At 52.6% G+C, this 20,259-nt stretch overlaps 1 protein-coding gene and 1 long non-coding RNA gene across 8 annotated transcripts in view; one reads left to right on the top strand and one right to left on the bottom strand.

The window, feature by feature from the left end:
• Window positions 1-3,680, bottom strand: part of SLC22A23 (solute carrier family 22 member 23) — a 129,838-nt gene extending 126,158 nt beyond the window's left edge. For 4 of the 7 annotated variants that reach the window (XM_061147716.1, XM_061147717.1, XM_061147722.1 and 1 more), the window contains exon 1: window positions 3,048-3,680. In XM_061147716.1, the coding sequence (XP_061003699.1) occupies window positions 3,048-3,680 (633 nt within the window). Of the gene's footprint in view, window positions 1-599; window positions 2,285-3,047 lie in introns of those variants that run through there. The other 3 variants (XM_061147720.1, XM_061147721.1, XM_061147718.1) reach the window with 3 other exon arrangements.
• A 9,105-nt stretch (window positions 3,681-12,785) lies between these two features.
• Window positions 12,786-14,580, top strand: LOC133059945 (uncharacterized). Its single transcript, XR_009693668.1, has 3 exons — window positions 12,786-12,912; window positions 13,757-13,927; window positions 14,287-14,580. It is a non-coding gene; the product is annotated as an uncharacterized LOC133059945 (long non-coding RNA).
• The last annotated feature ends 5,679 nt before the right edge of the window (window positions 14,581-20,259 follow it).

Below are 20,259 nucleotides of genomic sequence, written 5' to 3'. Positions count from 1 at the left end.
GGATGCCACCGGAAGGGGGCAGAGGTCTGTCAGCTCCAAAGCCCCTCCTAACTCTAACAGCCTGGAGCTCTACGGGCCTGACAGTTTCACATGTGTAGAGGCTATCCTAGCCTGTATAACCCAGTGGTCCCCAGCCTTTTCACACTGGGGATTTTGTAGAAGACAACTTTCCACAGCCTGGGGGTGAGGGGGATGGTTTGGGGATGATTCAAGTGCACTGCATTGATTGGGCCCTTTATTACTAATCTAGTGCTGCTACTGATCTGAGAGGAGGTACTGGTCTGTGGCACAGAGGTGGTGAACCCCTGTAACAGGACAATATATGATATATATATATATATATAAATGGTATATATCTATAACATATATTTAATATAACGTGACATATTCATTGGAAGGACGGAAGCTCCAATACTTGGGCCACCTGATTCGAAGAGCCGATTCATTGGAACAGACCCTGATGCTGGGAAAGATTGAAGGCAGGAGGAGAAGGGGACGACAGAGGATGAGATGGTTGGATGGCATCACCGACTCGATGGACTTGAGTTTGAGCAAGCTCCGGGAGATGGTGAAGGACAGGGAAGCCTGGGGTGCTGCAGTCCACGGGGTCGCAAAGAGTCGGATGTGACCGAGTAGCTAAACAACAACATCACTATGTACAACAATAAAAGGAAAAGCAAGGTGCCCCCTCCCCACCTAACACCCGGAGGGAGGACAGGGCCTCTGTGGCAGGGAGGGGCACATGCGCGCTGAAGGAAGCCGAATGACAAAACCCTTGCACGGGGCTTCTTTGAGTGGGGAAGGCCTTGGCACTCTGCTCGGGGGAGGGCACCAGAGAGCACTCCTCAGACCCCGCGCTTCCATCTGCTGACAGGAGAAGCAGCCAACTCCACTCCCTCGGGCAAACCACGCTGGCAGGCCCCTGACCCCCGGAGTCGGCACCCACCCAGGACACGTTCCGCATCCGTGCATCTGATCCAGGATCCAGGGGGCACGGCCCGCAGAGGCGGCGGCCGGCCTCGGCTCTGCCAGAGTGTGCTTAAAAGGCTCTTGAGAGCATCGGTTATGGAACAGAACACCGTGGAAGGACAGACCTTTATTTAGATCTTATTTGTGCGTGAAAATCAATATGTCCTTTTTAGTCTTGGTCTTGCAGGAAAATGTGTCTCTCCCTACTGCCCCCAAGTCTGCACCTCCTGGACTGCCTTGTCAGCGGCCCGGAGCTGCACAGCAGGCACCCCAAACCACGCTGCGCATACGTGAGCCCCTCGATCGCTCACCTGGAACACCTGTCCAGCTCTCCCAGGTGCCCGCAGAGCCTGCTTTCAAGGACGGTTCTAGCTGTCTCCTCCCACCATCCACAGCACCACTAGGTAACGATTCTCTGTCCCACCTCCTAACTCCAAGTTGGCCTCCCCTGTCACCCCGGGACAGACCACCCTGTACACGCATCTGCTTTGATCTCCATTATTCCTCCCCTACTCTACAAAGAGGCTCAAAGTATTTGACAGTGTTGCAAACCCTTACTTTCACAGACATACAAACAGTGTTAAGATACTCAATGTTCTTCATTTTTCCTGCTGGTAAACAAAAGACAGATATTGACCTCCATGGATGGGAAACAGTCACAGAAATGCCTTGGCAGAGGACAGGCTGACTGGGGGCAGGGGGCTCAAGGTGAACAAGCTAGAACGATCTCCCCATTAACAGGTAATCCAACAGTTCCCAGAGGCCAGATCATTTCTCAGCAGGCTGGTACAAGCTGAAGACAATGGTTATGATGATGTAAGAGTTTCATCTTACACATCCATGAGGCACAACTGTTTACCAACACATGTTTCGGGGGAGGGGGGAATACATGCCCATGGACTATTACAAACCGTCAAATTTCAGTGTTGCATTTAAACAAAGCATTTAAAACTCTGCCCAGAACTGCATGGAAGTGGGAGAAAGGTCTACATTTACTTTGAAAGGCAAATTAGTTGTTTAAAACACAGAAGGGGCAAAATAACACAAGTTGTTTGACACACTGGCATACGACCTCTCTTACATGTTAAGAAATCCAGACAATATGTAGGTGTCTTGGGTGTTAATTTCCTAGTAGTGCCCATTCTCCGTCTTTTTGCAGGCCACGCATCTCTTGCAAACACTCCTGTTCTGTCTTCCAGGATGCAGGACCTCGGCTAGAGGGGGCCCCTGGGCTGGAGCAAGTCCATGTGGAGCTGAGGCTGGCCGGGATCCGATCTCAACGCCAGGACCAGAGGGCTGCAGTGTGAGAGCCCGGCTGTCCCAGAACAGCACAAACTCAGCACCCTTCCTATAGTCCAGAGGTGTTTGCTTTCTGAGGAACACTGGGGGTGGCAAACTCCACCGGGAAATAAACACCCCAGCCTCTGGGAAGGACTGAGCTTGGGGACAGGGAGAGGGAGATTCCAAAGGCCATTTGCTACTCTGGCCACCACTCGGGCTCTGCCGTCAGCTTTTAGTCAGTTTCCAGTGCCAGCGGGGGATGGCTGGGGTCTGCCAGGAAGAATGCCTGGGCATAGGAGCGATTCTGGAGGGGCTGGTTCTCTGTGGGAGACTCGGGGGCAGTGGGCCAGCAAAGGGCTAAGCCCGGGGCCTGGCTCCAGCGGGCAGACCTTGAGAGAGGCGCGTCCGCAGGGCCAGCGGCTCACAGACCAGCCTCTCGCCCTCCGCGGGCCAGCCCTGCCCGAACGCAGTGACAGCTCCAGGGTGGGGGAGGGAAGCTCGCTCCCTCGCGGCGGGAGGGGCGCCCCTTCTGTGTGTGCCAGCGGGGACGCGAGTTTGGGTGCCCCTGGGAGTCTGGAGGCAGAGCCGCCGCGAAGGGCTGCGGGAGCCCAGCCGCGCACCCAGGCCCGCACCTCTGGGGGACGCAAGGAGGGCGAGCCCACGGGAGGCCGTGGACACGCGAGCGCGCACCACCGCAGGACCCGGTCTGCAGAGCGCGCGGGGAAGTGCGCGGGGACCGCGGAGGGCACAGCGCGCTCGGGATGGGGACGCGGGGCCGGCGCGGTCGCTGGCCTTACCTTGCTGACCACGTTTTGCACCAGGCCTGTGCGGATGCCGTAGTCCCACGCGTGGCAGTCGCAGTTGGAGGCGTTGTCTCCCTTGTCCGGGGGGGACGGGAGGGGCGGCGCCTCGCCGCTGTCCGCCCCGCTGCCGTTGCCGAGGGGGCCGGCTGTCCCCCAGGCGGCGGTGGGGAAGGGGGTGGTCGGGGGGCTGGTCCCGTTGGCCAGGTCGCCGCCGCCCCACCGGCCCGTGGCCGTGACCCCCGCCGACTCGGCGCCCTTGCCGGCCCCGCGGCACCAGAAGTTGGGCTGGTCCAGGAGGAAGGAGTCCGAGAACTGGCTGAAGCCTATGAACAGCGCGGGGATCCAGGTGAGCAGCACGAGGGTCTTCTGGTAGCCGCCGCCCAGGCCCCCGAGGAAGGGCAGCACCGACCCGTCGTAGTCCAACAACAGGAGGCTCGGGTGCGCTCCGCCGGCGGCGTGTGGCGCGGGCAGCGGCTGGATGTCACCGCCGCCGCCGGGGCCCGCGCGTCCCCCGAGGGGCGCCGAGGCCGCCGCGTCCCCGGGCGGCAGGGCGCCGTTCTCCTCGGCCGCGGGCGGCAGCCTCCCGGGCCCGCCGCCCGCCGCCTCGCGCCGCCGGTCTATCGCCATGGCCCGGGCCCGCGGCGCCCGCAGAGGCGCATAGAGCGCGGCGGAGGCTCCCGCGGGGCCCCGGGCAGAGCGCGCGGGCCCGGCGCCGCCGCCGCCGCCGCCGCCGCCGAGCAGGGCCCGCCGCTCGCAGGGACGATCGGCCGCCGCGCGCGTCACTGCGCCCCCATGGCCGGCCACCCGCGCCCCGGCTGCGGCCCCGGCGGGCGCCGGGCGGAGGGCGGGCAGAGGCCGCGGCCCTCAGCCGCCGCCGTTCATCTGCTCAGCGGCCCGGGCGCCGGCGGCCGAGCCAGCCGCTCTCCGCGGCTCCGCGCGCGGCGCGCTCGAGGAGGAGGAGCGGCGCGGTGCGGGGCCGGCCGGCGGAGCTCTGCGGGGCGCGGCGCGCGCGATGCGGGCGGCTCGGCGATCCCCGCGCGCCCGGGATGTATTTATCCGACCCCGGCGCCTCCCGGAAGCCGCGAGCCCGGTGCCAGCCTGCCGCGCCGGCCGCGCTCCCCGGCTCGGCTCCCCGGCTTCCCCCGCCTCCCGAGCCCCGGCCCGCCCCCTCTCCCCCCGCGCGGTGGAGGTAACGCGGCACCTGCTGCGCCCGCTCCTGCGCGCGAGCGCCCCCTCCGGCCCGCCGCCGCCGCCGCGGGAGGGGCGGGGACTCCGGCGCCCGGCCGCCGGTGCGAAGATCGCCGCCCGGATCCTCTCGGCGCCCGGCCGGGCGAGGGGGCGGCGCGCGCCGCCGCGGGCGCGTGGGGTCGGGGGCTCGGAGGGGGCGGCGCGCGCCGGGCGGGTGATCGGGTGGTCCTCGGGATCGGCTCCGGCGGGCGCCGGCTCTCGGTGACCTCTATCCGTTTCCCAAGTGCCCGCCACCAGCTACCTGCACCCCACGCCCGGCTCCCAGCCCAAGGGTCGCCAGCGTTCGGGAGCAACCCCCCGCCCCCGGCTCTGTTTCGAGGTGCCGACACAAGTCGAGTGGGCGCGTGTGCCCATTTCAGGTCGTGGGTCTTCCGCAGCGTCAGGTCCCCCGAGACCGACCGCAGCACCCACTCCCAAGTCGCCATTTCTCGCCCCACTCCTGTCTAAACACGATGCCAGACGGATATATTGCCAACCTGGAGTTACATGTAAATACTAACACCGGATCGCGAAGGTGCTGGCGTCCCTCATCCCCTCCCCTAGGTGCACTCGGATCCCGGCGGAGCGCACGGGGCCCCGCGGCCCGGCCTCCCCTCCCCTCTCGCGCTCCCGGGCCGACCGTGCCGCCAGCGCGGTACACAGAACACCGCCCTGCGGCAAACGGCCGCATTCGCACATTTCCTCCTGCACCCGGCCTGCCCAGTGATAGAGACCCTTAACTTGACATTTTGGGAAGTTTATTAATGAGTGTCTTAAATAGAGCAGTCCATTTGCACACTTGTTTGGGGCGGGGGGGGGGGGGGGATGGAAGAAATGCTTTTGCTTTCCAAAGGAAGCTGCGCTTACACAATGTACTCTTGGATTTCCATTATTTGCTTACATTTTTTAACCTGGGTTTCCTCTTTGTTATGGGCAATACGTACTTACTATATAAAATACTAGCACGCAGGAGAGAGAGAGAATTCTTTAAAGGCTTCCAGGGGCCTCGGGGGCAGGGAGCTCATGGAGTCTCCTGTGAGCCTGAGAAGGGGAGATTAGATAAGCAAGGGGCCCGCAGGAAACGCCAGACCTCGGAGAAATGGGTCTCAAACCCTGCACGTATCTAAACGCGAAGCACTTCGTTAGTATTCAGTGTTTCGGTAAAGACTGAACCTGGCAGTGTTGGCTTTCAGATACTCCTCTTGGGACCTCCAAGAGGTAGGTCCTCAAGATGAAGCTGCAGGGTTAGGTGAATACCAGGCCAGGCAGAGCCAAACATCTAGCTTGGAACCAGATCTTCTGACTTTACACTCTGGGGTTTCCTCCATTTCAACAGGCAGGGTAAACAACAAAACCTCGACAAAGCAAACAGAAAGAAAATCAAGAAAAAAAAAAATCATAGGAAAGAGTTTTAAAAGATATTTGTCAATATGCATGGGGTGGCAAAGAGTCAGACACAGCTGACTGACTGAACTGAACTGATTTTTAAGTGGGAGAATCCCTGGCCTTGAGGAGGAGTTTCATTGCTAAGCTGTTTGTTAGCTCTTGTTTCAAAATGGTGGTAAAAACCCTCAAGTGGTACATTCCCAGAATTGGGGGACATACTTGAAATGGTAGCCCTTAAAATTCAAGCTATATGGAGAGAGTAACATGGAAACTTACACTGCCGTATGTAAAATAGAGAGCCAACGGGAATTTGCTGCATGACTCTGGGAACTCAAACCCCTGGCTCTGTAACACCCTAGAGGGGAGGAGGAGAGGGGAGAGAGGTGTGAGATTCAAGAGGGAGGGGACATATATGTACCTGTGGCTGATTCATGATGATGGTTGGCAGAAACCAACAAAATTCTGTAAAGCAGTTATTCAATTGAAGAATAAATTAAAAAAATTTTTTTAATCAAACTAAAAGGAAGTCACCTAAGATGTTTGGAATTAGCCAGCGCCACACTGACCTGGTCCTTGTAATTGAGTTACTGATTAGATTAGGGTTTTCCTAAATTCGCCTTGGATCGACATGCCCCCCCCCCAAATCTAGTCAAGAAGATTGAAAGGTAACAAAGTGCTCTTGAATTTATTAAGGCATATCGCAAGTGACCTCACAGAGGGACCGAGAACAAAATGAGTCAGGAGAAAGAAGTGGAAACTGAAGGCCGCCAGGGTAAGTGTCTGGGATCACTAGCCGGTACAGGGCAGCCTATCAGACACCTGCTATCACATTACTGAATTCTACTTTCCTGCACCGTAGTTATCACTAAGGGCTAGTTTTCTTGTTTGCTTATTTATTTATTGCCTCCTGACTCCAGAAGGTTCCTGTCCTCAGCTATGTTTTTGCTGCCTGGCACACCCAAGACAGTATATATCGTTGAATAAATGAGTGTGTCCAGTTGTCATTGCTTGGTGAGATCATCTGTTAGGATCCTCCATCTCTGTTCACTCGGATTCTTCAGTCACCCAGCAGCCTTTTCATGTTTGTTGAATCTCTCAAATATAGTGCTCAGATCAGCCAGTAGGAGAATTCAAATGGTCCTGACAATTCTATGTCTTATTCTAAGTTATTGTGATTAAGTGGGTTAGCTCCCAGTGTAAAGTTCTTATGGGCAGTTAAAAGACGCTTGCTCCTTGGAAGAAAAGCTATGACAAACCTAGATGGCATATTAAAAAGCAGAGACATCACTTTGCCAAGAAAGGTCCGTATAGTCCAAGCTATAGTTTTTCCAGTTGTCATGTAGGGATGTGAGAATTGGACCATAAAGAAAGCTGAGCACCGAAGAATCGACGCTTTCAAACTGTGGTGTTGGAGAAGACTCTTGAGAGTCCCTTGGACTGCAAGGAGATCAAACCAGTCCATCCTAAAGGAAATCAGTCCTGAATATTCATTGGAAGGACTGATGCTGAAGCTGAAGCTCCAATAATTTGGCCACCTGATGCGGAGAGCTGACTCATTGGAAAAGACCCTGATGCTGGGAAGGATTGAAGGCGGGAGGAGAAGGGGACAACAGAGGATGAGATGGTTGGATGGCATCACCGACTTCATGGACGTGAGTTTAAGCAAACTTCGGGAGATAGTGAAGGACAGGGAAGTCCATGGGGTCACAAAGAGTTGGACACGACTTAGCAACGAAACAATAACAGATGGCTTTGCACACCATGATTTGTGGGCCAAAAGCAGCTCATAGACCACACACTATGCATCCAGAAAAATAACTACTAACTTAAAAACCAGGAGATTCTTTTAAGCGCATGGCAGAAGCCCTGGCCCTTGTGATGCTCCTTTCCTTGAAAGACAGTGGATGGACAGGAGTTCTCAGCTTCTCTTGTTTCTGCTGGGCACACTAGGATGTGTGTGCATGTCTCTGGCCCCAGAGAACGTCTGAGATTGTGACCCTAAATTTATGTTGGTATCCTGAACTCACTGATCTCCATTTCTCTTCCTTTGAAAGCATGTCAAAAATGTCTGTCTGTAATTTTATTAAAATTGAGAAAACAATGAAAAGAAATAAAAGATACAACCAAATCACCAATACACTTGAGCAATTTTATTTCCTTGGACATAGCAAGAGGAAAAAAAATATTTAGCTTACTTCTAAAGTTGATAGAAGTCTAATTTTAAATCCTCCAAAATTCTGGAAGAGTTAGTTTCAAGGAATTGGTATCAGGGTTAATAAAATGTACAAAGCAATCATAGCAGATGGACTTCACATTGTTTTCTTTTCATTTTTTTTTGAACCTGTATGTTCATGCTTTTTATTTATACTTGAAATGCAGGTAGATATATTTTAAAACATCGTGTCCTTTTTTTATATATATATACTACAGTCTGATTCTTTCTTTCAAATAGCTATTTGAAAGGTAGGTTATCTTGATTTTTGGAGGATGGGAGAAAGTGATATGAAATTACTTCAAAGTCTACTGTGTACATTTGAACTTTATTTACATCATCCTTTGACTTTTGAAATGTTAACTTTCGACTAACAAGGAATTTGACATTTACAAAACCTATCATAAATGAAAGTGCAACAACTACTTTTGTTCTGTGGAAGAAGTAATCAAAATATCACAAAATCTATCCTTTAAAAAACCTACAGGGAATATCTTGAGAAAAACTGGAGGAGTACAAGCCAATTCATTGTTCCTGATCAAGGGAAGTGAAAAGAAGTAACAAAGTGGAGATAAGACTTCTATGCAAAAAGCAATTCAATTATAAATCTGATTGATAGGGCCCAATTAAACGCTTGGTTAAAGTTTAATTTTGAACTCTTATTGAGTTTAGAAACAATTAGCAGAACAAATTGATCTAGAATTGGGGGCTGGCTCTTGTTTGCTAAAACCCACAGATGTCACGTTAGCCTTCTTGTGGTTAAGAAGTGTGATGTCACTTACACGTAGAAACTAATGCATGGTGCGAATCAGCATATCTACAAAACAAAGACAGACTCACAGACCCAGAGAAGCCCCCTGTGGTTGCCAAGGGGGTGGGGAGGGGTTAGGAGAGGGGAGGATTGGGAGTCTGGGATGAGCAGATGAAAACTATCCCATGTGGGATGAACAAAGAACAAGGTCCTACTGGATAGTACAGGGAACTATATTAAATATCCTGTGATTAAATCACAATGGAAAAGAATATGAAAAAGAATGTATATATATGTATAACAAATCACCTTGCTCTACAGCAGAAATTAACACATTTTAAATCAACTATACTTCAATAAAATTTAAAAGAAATAAATGGAATGTCAGAATGTTCCTTGTCACACACACAGCAGCAGAGCTGTGTCAAAGAGACAAGCTCCTGATTTGAGCAACAAAATAAAGTCATGTTGGTTACTAACCCAAAGTATAAAAGAACTATGGGCTTTCCAGAGAGCACAGTGGTAAAGAATCTACCTGATGAGGCAGGTGATTCAGGAGACGCAGGTTCCATCCGTGGGTCGGGAAGAGCCCCTGGAGGAGGAAATGACAACCCACTCTAGCATTCTTGCCTGGGAAATCCCGCTGACATAGGAACCAGGCAGGCTATAGTCCGTGGGGTCAAAAAAGAGTCAGACACGCCTGAGTACTGAGCACATCAAAGAACTATCCCCAGTTCCATAGTGATATAGACAATGATTGAATAAAGCAAGAAAGAAATGGAGAAGAGGTAAATCCCTCCTGTGGGAGAACTGCAGACAATACATGTAGGTACATGGCCCTCGAGAAGGTGGAGCGTAACTCAGCACTCATCGAGCGTGGGCTGGCCACGGCGTTTCCTTCTGAAGAGGAAGGGTCATCACTTCAACAACAACAAGGACAAAGTCAGCCGGAGAGCATGTAACCTTGACCTGGTGTGATGAGAAGGGCCCTTACCTCTGGAATCTTCCTCCCCCAAACCCCGAACCTGTCTAACCAGGAGGGAAATACCAAGTGCATCCCAGCTGAGGGATCCTACAAAATACCCAACCGGAACAGAAAAGTGCTCGGCTCATCCAAAGCAAGGGAAGTGTGAACGAAGTCACAGCTCAGAGGAGCCAAGGAGAGGTGAGGATCAAGCGTGATGTGACAACTGATGGGGTCCTGAAAGAGAAGGACTTCCCGTCCGCGCAAGCTAGAGACTTTAGTGAGTAAAAATGTACCAATATTGGCTCATTTGTTCTGACTCATATACCAGGCTAATTACAAGATGTTAATAGCAGTGGCGTTAGGTGTAGGGTATATGGAAACTGTACTATCCTTGGAAATGTTTTCTATGTGTCAAAATATTCTAAAATAAAAAAAAATTTTTAAGGTGATTTAACACTTTTTCAAACACTATTTCATTGTAAGTTCCAAATGAGCGATTTTCCTCTGTACAGTTTCTATGTCTGCAATGGTATATTTAAAAAATTTTAATTGTACCTATAGTTGATTTACAGTGTGTGATGATATTTTTAATCAAGTAAAGATTTGGTTTTGGAACTCAGAGCTGATGGGGGAGCAGAAAAAAATAAAACCTCGGACAACAAATTTTAATTTCATTGATTTGCATTTGGCTGTGCTGGGTCTTTGCTGCCGCACAGACTTCTCTCTGGTTGCAGCGAGCGGGGGCTGCTCTTTGTCGCCAGGGCTCCTTACTGCAGTGGCGTCTGCGGCAGAGCGCGGCCACCAGGGCACACACCGGCTTCAGTACTTGCAGCCTGTGAGCTCAGTAGTTGCGGCTCCCAGGCTCTGGAGCACAAATTCAGTAGCTGTGGAGCACGGGTTAGTCGCTCCATGGCCTGTGGGATCCTCCCAGACCAGGGATGAAACCCAGGTCCCCCGCATTGGTGGGTGGATTCTTTACCACTGAGCCACCAGGGAAGCCCGAAAAGTAAATTTTAATGAAAGCTTGTTCCAGGAACATTTTTTAAACTACTCTAAAATATTAAAGACCCCTGCAGCAGTAAATCTGCCTGCTGCAGTCCAGGCTGTGGTCCATCTGAAAGGCTGGGGGCTGGGGCGTGAGCCTCAGGGCAGCCTGAGAGTCAGGCAGACTCAGTCTTCACATTCCCCCGTCTCATCTGTTTACAGTTCCATCTCGTGCCGTGTTCTGATCAGCAACCCAGAAGTGCACTTGTCCCAAGTTTTCCCCTCATTTTGGCAGAGTTTTTTCCTCCTGCTTTGGTAACCTTCTCAAAGATCCCACTTCTTTAGAGTTAACAGACCCTGCAGGGAGGAGGCAAGCACATGTGCTTTTTGGGGTAAGCAGCGGCTGTTGGGTGATGGGACGGAGCGGCCATAGCCTCCAGGTTAATGGTCTTTGACAGAATCTTTTCATCAACCAGAAAATGCTGGGATATAAATCTAAGGGCGTTCGAGTGAAACTCCATGTTTCCAGTGTACGTCTCTGAAGGCCAGAGCAGAGCCCTGGTTATATGTCTCAGTAGCCACACTGCCTGGCACTCAATAAATATTTTTGGAATGCATGAAGGCTGGGGCGGTAGGCAGGATTTTGCCAGAAAGAGAAGAGGGAACAACTAGAAGGAACAGCCGGAAGGAAGGCCCCGAGGTACAAGGAGAATTACCATTTGTGAAAGTTTAGGAACCTCATGGCATTTCTATATGATGATTCAATTACGGCATGTAAATAATAACATTGTTGTGAAATAAGAAACATATTAGAGGAGGAAATGGCAACCCACTCCAGTGTTCTTGCCTGGGAAATCCCATGGACAGAGGAGCCTGGTGGGCTGCAGTCCGTGGGGTCACAGAGTCGGACACGACTGAGCGACTAAACAACATCAACAAAGAATATATAGGTGAGTCTCTGTTGCTGGTTCCTGACACAGAACTCCTACATCCCTTGAGATTTCCAGGTGATAAAAGCATGAGGAGTGGGCCTTCCCCGGTGGTCCAGCGGTTAGGACTTTCTCTTCCAACGCAGGGGGTGAGGGTTTGATCCCTGGTGAGGGATCTCACATGCTTTATAGCCAAAACAACAAAGCATAATACTGTAACAAATTCAACAAAGAGTTTAAAAATGATCCACATCCAAAAAGAAAAAAAATCTTAAAGCTAAGCAGACAGAGAGCCCTAGGAGCATCCCTTGTTCTAAGCAGGTGAGCCTGGGTGGCTCCCGGAGGCAGGCTGGTGGCCGAAATACAAGCCAGGGTGAGCAGCTCTGAATTTTCAGCCCCTCTCTCCCCAGATCTCTAGAGAGGCGCAAGGGGCTGGTAATGCACTCTTTAATAAACAGGGAAAGGTAAGTAGACATTTCCACCACTTCTGTGAACCGCTCTATCAAGTGAATCACACTCAAGTCCATCATCGCAGCGTCCGCTGTGTAGCTGTTGGGTCAGAAGCACCGGTGAGGCCGGGTCTATAACAAGCGTCTGCAGGGGAGTGGGGAGGGCAGTCTTGCTGCGACCGAGTCCTGATCCGTGGGGTTTGGTGTAACTGCGGGACAGCAGTGTCAGAGCTGAGTTAAGTTTCAGGACACCATGCTGGTGTCCCAGAGACTCGCGGGCTGAGAGCCCTCCGCACGTGGTGACCAGAAGGGAAGTGTTTTCCGTGAGCAGCAGAGGAGACCCATCTGCAGGCCAGAAAGACACAGGGGCAGAGGGATGTGGGAAGGAGAAAGTGCACTCTTCAAAAGACTGTGTTAAATATGAACATTAGGAGTTTTGAGAATTCTGGGGAAATCCTCACTTTAGAAAATGACTTTACACTCCAATAATAAACGTAAAGTGACTTTATTGAGGTATATTTTATACACGCACGTTTTAAATTTAAACAAGGATGTACACACCTGCGAAGCCCTCGCCCCCATCAAGGTACAGACACGTCCGTCACCCGGAAAAGTTCCGCGGCGCCTCTTTGCAGACGGTTCTCACCCTCCAACCCACCCTGGACGGCGAGTGGCCCATTTCTCTCACCGCAGGTCAGTCATTCCTGTCCTCAGCGTGCAAATGGAACCAGGCACTGCAGTCCTATGTCCGTCTGCCTTCGTTCAGCAGCCTGTGAGAGGCCCCACATCTTCGCACGTGTCAGCATCTCACTCCTTCGTGCCTGCTGCTGAGTGGTGTTCTGTTGGGTGAACATGTTATCTGTCCCCCTGCTCACGGGCCACTCGGGATGGAGCTGCTCTGGTCCCTCAGATGCAGACGTCCTCTGTGTAGACACACGCTCTCACTGCTCTCTGGTAAAGGTCTAGGGGCAGCAGCAGTTGGGTTATCTGAAAACGGTGCTTTTTGGGTCCCCGACCCACAAAAACTGTCCCAATGGCCACTGTGTGAACAAAGGGCCCCGGCCGGGTGGAGCGCCGTCCGAGCGGGCGGGGAACAGCTTGCGTTCTCGGGAGATGTGGACAATGCTCGTGTTCTTTGAGGACACGAGTAACCGTGGGGAGATGGCACTGAACTTGCTGGTTCGTGGTCTGGGCTGACGTGAATGACTGGCACGTCAGTATCTGGAGGTGGACTTATTTTAGGCAGCATAGCAGGGTCTCATACTTGCTGACACAGCAAGACATCAACAGGAAGTTACCGATACTGAGAGTATGTTAGTGTTTTTTTCATATGGAAACTATAGACCTAAGGCAAACTGACTTATGCTAAAAAAAAAAAGGGACTTCCCTAGCTTATGTAACCACAGAGAGCAGGGGGTGGGCTGGCTTCGGACACGCTGCAGCCTGGGGTGTCTCTCCCTGGAGCTGCCCTCTTCTCTGCCCTCGTTCTCTGGCTCCCGTGTGGGTCCCCTGCTCATCCACCCTGGCAGCTCCCACAGAAAGACGCAGCTCTTCTCGAAAGTTCCCAACAGCGTCCCCAGCCAGTTTCCACGGCTCTGACGGTTGGAGGGCCCCGTGCGCTTGTGAGCCTGTCACCAGGGCACCTGGCTGTGATGCTGCGTCCAGGCCTGGCCACGTGCAGGGAGGGGGCCCGAGGCTGGTCTGAACCACGAGCCTGGTGGGGTGGGAGGCGGGTAGCAGAGCCCCCTGGTGCGGTTCCTGAAGCAGAAACGGTGACGCCCATTTCTGTGCTCGATAGACACGTCGTGCAAACTGTACTATGTCGACGTCACCCAGGGCCCTTCATCTCAGAGAGAAAACAGATGAGACATTAGTGACAAGCTGTCAGGAGGGAATCCTCCACTTTTCAGGACAACTCAGCAAATACACGAGAAGGACTTGCTGCCCACGAAACAGCGGTGATGCTCAGGTACTGAACTCCACGTTTCCCCGAAGCAGGGGTGGGAGGGCTGCTCATGAGGCTGTCACCCCGAGAGGAAGATGCAGGGCCTTCCAGGCGTGCTGGCTGCAGGCCTGCTTTGCCCAGACCCCGAAGGGCACGAGCAGCTGTCGCTGTGGGGAGGCCAGGGCGGGGAGCTGGGGAATGGAGGCCAGCTCCACAGGGCGTTTTCCCCGTCAGCCCCCAGTGGAGACGTCCCCTCAGAGCGCTGGATTCCGGGAGGTCACGGACAGGGCAGCAGGTGGCCCTGGGATTCGGTGCCCCCTTCACCTGGGACAGGGAATCCCCCCCCCCCTCGCCGGCTTCCTCATTCCAGGGTCTGCCTCCAGGCACCAAAGCCTAAGCCCAGGAGGAGAAGTATTTCAAGCCCCCTAACACTCGGCAGGATCTCAAGAGCAGAGCGTCTAGAGTCAGACTTCCTGATTTCTTTCTCCGGACCTCACGGCTTCTGGCTGGGTGACCTTGAACTGGTCCCCTCACCTCTGTGAGCCTTACTGTCCTCTTGAGTTGTCATCGTTGTTTGGTTGACAAGTCGTGTCCGACTCTTTGACCCCATGGACTGCAGCCCACCAGGCTCCTCTGTCCGTGGGATTCTCCAGGCAAGAAGATTGGAGAGGGTCGCCTCTCCTCCTCCAGGGGATCTTCCCGACCCCGGGATCGAACCTGCGTCTCCTTCATTGGCAGGCAGATTCTTTACCACTGAGCCACCAGGGGAGCCCTTCCTCATCAGTAAAGTGGGAATAATCCTCACACCTGCCTTAGTACCGACCGCCTGTCACACGGGGCGTCTGTGAGGAACACGAGATGGTGGGAGCTGGGGACTCGGGCGGGTGAACAACTGTACAGTACCCAGGGTGGTTCAGGTGCGGTCAGAAGTGGTCGTCCCGGCCCCAGCCCCTCGAGAGACCCAGACTGAGCTTAAAGGATTCCTCATCCCCACCATCCACGGTCGGCTTCCAACATCAGTCAAACAGAGCAAAGAGGCTGGAATCCCAGGACGTCCCACTCCGTTAGCTCCGCTAAGTGATTCCGCAGCCAGGCCCGACAGATGCAGAGCTGGACTCTGCTGCCTGTGGTCAGACCTCCTCGGAGCGGTGACTCTGGCCTTGACGTCAGTGTTTTGACCGGAATCCCTGGTGGCCCCTTTGCCCAGGGGCAGGCCAGACAGCTCTCTATCTTATCTACGGAGCTGAATCCACATCATCAAGACTGCCACACCCTGCTGGCCAGTGTCCCGTCCACCCCACCCAATCCCGCCCTGGAGCAGCCTCGGGCAGGCTTTTACACCTGCAGTCCCGGCCCTGATTTTACACCCAGAGGCGCTAACAGCCGAGCTGACCCCACCGCCCTCTGACCGCCCTCCTGCCGCAAACATCGCTCCGCGTCTTTGGCAGAACCAGGGACGGGCCACGCTCCTGACCATCTCAAGAGCCATCCCTGGTCCCCACGCCCGCCTGGTGCATCACTCCCTGAAGCGCCTGCACCCCGTGATGGCCTTGGCGGAGGTGAGGACAGCAGCTTTGACGGGGCTGACTCGCCCGCCCGAGGTTGCGTGGTAGCCGGCCTGGGATGCAGACGGCCGTTGCCCAGGTCCCCTGCCGGCCTCAGGACGCCAGCCTGCCCTGCAACGCTGCTCTGCCCGCCCCGTCGTCCCAGCAGAAGGTCGTGCCGGGGCCTCCTTCACCCCGAAAATGCCTCGCTCCTGGAGCCCCTGGCTCTCTGCCCAAACGCTGGAGACCTTGGGAAACCCCCGAGGGCTTCCCCACAGGAAGGTGCCCGCCTCCAGCTCCTGAGGTCAGCTCTGTGACCCCTGCCCTCCCGGGGACACCACTGAGCCCACACGCTCTCCAGAGTCCGCTATCTAGTCAGGAGACTCACCTCTGCATCCCTTGGTCAGTGAACAACATAAAGCCCCAGACAGGGAAGGCTCCTTGGAAACCTGCCCGACTTAACTGCCCTTTGTGTTGGACTCTGGACTCTTCTCCCACTAGGAAGGCTCTGGAGTCTAAAATTCTGTGTCTCGCTCTCTGTCTTCCTGTCGGACGCGGGACCACAGAGAAGCACAGGGGAACTTCAGTCCCTCCCCAACCCCAGAGGGACTGGCCCTCTTGGGCTGAAGCCTGAACTGGTCTGAGTGGTCACGGAGGCTGGGGATCACCCTGGTGTGAGGGGGCGCTTTCTGCAGAACAGATCCAAAGAGCAAGAATCTAGACTCCATTGTCTAGGATTCTATTTGACATGTTTACCTTTTTTCTCGCCTAGATCATTAAAGAAAAAAAACCTTAATGCCTTGTATCAGATGAGACTTTTACATAGAGAAATAGATTTTTTTATTTTATTTAAAAAGTTTTTATTTTATTTTGGAGTATAGTTGATTGCTAATGTTGTGATAGTTTCAAGTGTTCCGCAAAGTGATTCAGGTATGCATATACATGCATCTCTTCTTTTTCAGATTCCTTTCCCGTTTAGGTTATGACAGAATATTGAGCAGAATTCCCTGTAGGTCCTTAATAGTTATCTATTTTAAATGCAGTAGTAGTGGACACACGTCCATCCCAAACCCACAATCTGTCCTCACCCACATCCTTCCCCGCTGGAACCATACGTTCATGCTCTAAGTCTGTGAGTCTGTTTCTGTTTGGTAATTAAGTTCACTTGTGTAATTTTTCTAGATTCCACGTGTCAGTGAGATGTGTATTTGTCTTTCTGTGTCTGACTTCCCAGTATGATAATCTCCAGGTCCATTCATGTTGCTGCAAATAGCATAATTTCATTTTTTTTAATGGCTGAGTAATATTCATTGTGAATATGTACTACATTTTATCTATTCATCTGTCTATGGACCGATTGTAAAGTGTACTTCTGTGAACATTGGGGTGCATGTGTCTTTTTGAATTTTGGTTTTCTCAGAGTACACGCCCAATAGTGGGGTTGCTGGGTCATATGACAGTTCTGTTTTCAGTTTTTTAAGGAACCTCCTGTTGTTCTCCATGGTGGCCGCACCAGTTTCCATTCCCACCAGGAGTGTAGGAGGCTTCCCTTTTCTCCACTCCCTCTCCAGCATTTTTTGTTTGTGGGCTTCTTGATGATGGCCATTCTGACTGATGTGAGGTGATACCTCATTGCAGTTTTGATTTGCATTTCTCTAAAAATTAGTGATGTTGAGCACTTACTTTTCATGCGCCTCTTGGCCATCTGTATGTCTTCTTTGGGAGAAATACCTCTTTAGGTCTTCTGCTCATCTTTTGATTGTTTATTTTTGATATAGAGCTGCATGAGCTGTTTGGAAAATTTGGAGATTAATCCCTTGTAGGTCACACCCTAAGCGAATATTTCTCCCATTTTATGGGTTGTCTTTTAGTTTTGTTTGTGGCTTCCTTTGCTGCGCAAAAGCTTTTGATGAGTTAGGTCCCACTGAGAAACAGATATGTTTAAGTGATGGGAATATGAGCCCAGGAGTCCCTCCTCTTCCCAGAGGACAAAGGACCCCTGAGGATGGCACTGCTATAGTTCCAAATGTTCAGCCTGCTTCCCGAAACTGCATTTGGAGTTTGCAGCACATTCTTTGAATATCCTCAGTTGTGAAAAAATTTTTTACACTCCTGACTTTCAGAGGCTGAAAGTCCGTTGAAACCAAGTTGAGTGATTTGACTGAGAAGCATGACCTGGGACTTGAGGCGACCTTGCGTATGACTTAAGGAGGTGGGTTTCTTGTCCTGTGTGGCTCTGAGGGTCCTGCATTTCTTTTGCAGCCCAGGAGGCCATGGGGAGAGGAGGCCTCATGCTGGGGACGGTGACAATGAGTGACAGGCTGGGCTCCGGTCCGCTCCAAGCTCGCTCGAAAGCACCACGCTCCCTTCTGATCTCAGCTGAGCGTTCTTCCCGCGCATTTCCATTTAATGAGGGCGGAAACGTGTCCAGGCCCCGGGGGGCCCTGAGAAGAACGTTCATCTCCCCCGCATCGTCCACGGAAAGGTGGCTTCTCAGCTGCTCCCGCTCAGCTGCGCTTTCCAGCTGGTGAGATGAAAGGCTCCTCCGGGGTCTGTCTTCTCTGATTTTCAGTTTTCTCCCTTTCAAAGGAGAATGCATGCGCCGGCCCCCGTCCATTCCCCCCCAATCAGATCTTCGGGTGTGAGGTCCTGCTGGTCCCGCCGTGGCGAGGGTCCACACGCAGCGCCTTCATCCAGTCTGCAGGAGAGAGGCCTGCAGGGGCCCCAGGCTCACCCGGCCGGGCTGGGAGGGAAGGCCCACTTGCAGCGCCTTCACCGAGTCTGCAGGAGAGAGGCCTGCGGTGGCTCCAGGCTCACCCGGCCGGGCCAGGAGGGCAGACGGCCCAGGTGGCGTCGGTCCCTCCTCTGGGCACCAGGCTCTGTAGGCTCTGGACTCCATGTCGGCTCCGTAGCGTCTACGCTGGCGCGGGGCTCACCGTTTGAAGCTCTCTGTTGCCGGGAGAAGCTGTTTTGCTTTAAACCCAAGTGCAGACTCGCTAATTAAGGCCTCTCTCGGAAGCTTTGCACACAGCCGCCCCCGCACCTGCCCCCGGCAAGGAGGGATGGTCTCTCCTGGGCCTGGAGGCCAGTCTGGGGAGAGCTGGTTAGTGTGTTTGCTCCCGCGTCGTGGCTGGTTTTCTTCCAAGGCAACAAAAAAATCAATAACTTCTCCCTCTCCGGGGTGGCGAATGCAGTTTTTGATGGTAACACACGAGGAAGCTACGCGGGTCCTCTCATTGTCTGACAGCCTCTCGGGGCTTTCTCAGAGAGGAACCTGAGGGCCAGGGAAATCCAATCCTTCCACCTAAATGGAAGATTCCATCAGAGGCCAGCCCAGGGCGAGAGCTCAGGTCTGGAGCCCAGTTAACACACCCTGGGTGAGGCTCCCCAGAAACCGTGTCTGTGGAGGACGACCAGGCTCAGCCGTGCAAACAGTCCACAAGGCTCTTTCCCTCACGTCCCTCCAACCTCAGTTTTCTGGAAACAAATACGTTCTTTCTGAGTTGCTCTCTTAAGCGTGAAGCTCTCTGAAGATATGACTGTATAGCCTTCATCTTTTGAACCTTGTAGGGGCTCAATAAATGGGGATGAAGGAATGAATAAAACCAGGCAAAACATCACCTCCCAAATCCCCTTTGACACTTCTGATGGTGCCAATGAGTTTGGTTAACCAGCCATTAAGCAACTTTCACCATCTTTCCCTTTATGATTTTGAAGAAGTTGACTTCTTTTAAAAACATCAATGCAATATTTAAAATAAATTGAAATAAAAAATAAAAATGCTACTCACCCAAAGCTTCACTTTATCTCCTGAGCTTAATTAAATGAGGCTCCCAAAGAAAGGTGATTCTTCTGGAAGGCCAGCCTCTCTTATGAACTCTGCCTTCCTTGAGATTTCTGGGCCTTTTTCAAAATTTCTGAGTCTTTTTTAATCAACCTCTTACTCAGCACTTAGTCCAGGAGGAGCTGACTTCTGTCCACGGGGAATCATTTTGCAAATATCGCAGACACTCATAAGGCAAGAAGAGTCTCTGAGGCTCAGCACTCACTCACAGCCTTGAGGCTCCGTGGTTTCTGTGGGTGCTTTTGGGGGTGTGTGGACACATCGGGGGCCATGGTCTGAACAGAGGAGGAAGTTCCTCTTTCTTTCTGGCAACATAATTAAATCACTGGACCAATGGAAAGTGAAAGAGCTTTGCAAAGTTAAAAGCAGTGCAAATACCCATCTTACTTTTGGGTTGGCCAAAAAGTTTGTCCAGGTCTTTCCATGCACGCTATCATTCTTATTTATTATCATTCAATTATCACTGAATTATTGCTCACTATTATTCCACTAAACTATTAACGCTATTCTCACGGGTGCAGTGACTGAATGTCAGGGGAGATGACTGCTAAAAGCCGGTGTTTCTCCTGAAGGGATTCTTGCTAAGAGGGGTGGGCATTGGGCTTTTCTTTACAGCGAATGCACAGGGCGTGGAGTGGGCAGCCCTGAGATCCGGGCTCCCCACATCACCAGGGCCTCCTGCGGACGGCTCCTCCCATCTTGGTTCCTCCAGGCGCTACTTGTTCTGAATGCATAGACCATGTGCTGGTTGGATGGTGCTTATAAATAGAGGAAAATATTTCCACTGCTTTGCTGACTGCTTCCAAGGTCCTTTTCTGTCTTAAAGGGAAAAAAAATCCACTTGATAAAATACTGTCTGGTCCCCAAGGCGGCATCTGCCCAGTAAGTAGATTCCCGTGACCACTTCCTGCCTCCTAGACCTACAAGGAGAACTGGTGGGATTAATGCAAACTTGTTTGGTCGCTCAG

The sequence above is a fragment of the Dama dama genome, chromosome 7 (assembly GCF_033118175.1).
Source record: "Dama dama isolate Ldn47 chromosome 7, ASM3311817v1, whole genome shotgun sequence".
In the NCBI taxonomy this organism is placed as follows: domain Eukaryota; kingdom Metazoa; phylum Chordata; class Mammalia; order Artiodactyla; family Cervidae; genus Dama; species Dama dama.
The sequence above is the reverse complement of the archived record's forward strand: the minus strand, read 5'-3'. Positions and strand labels throughout refer to the sequence as shown.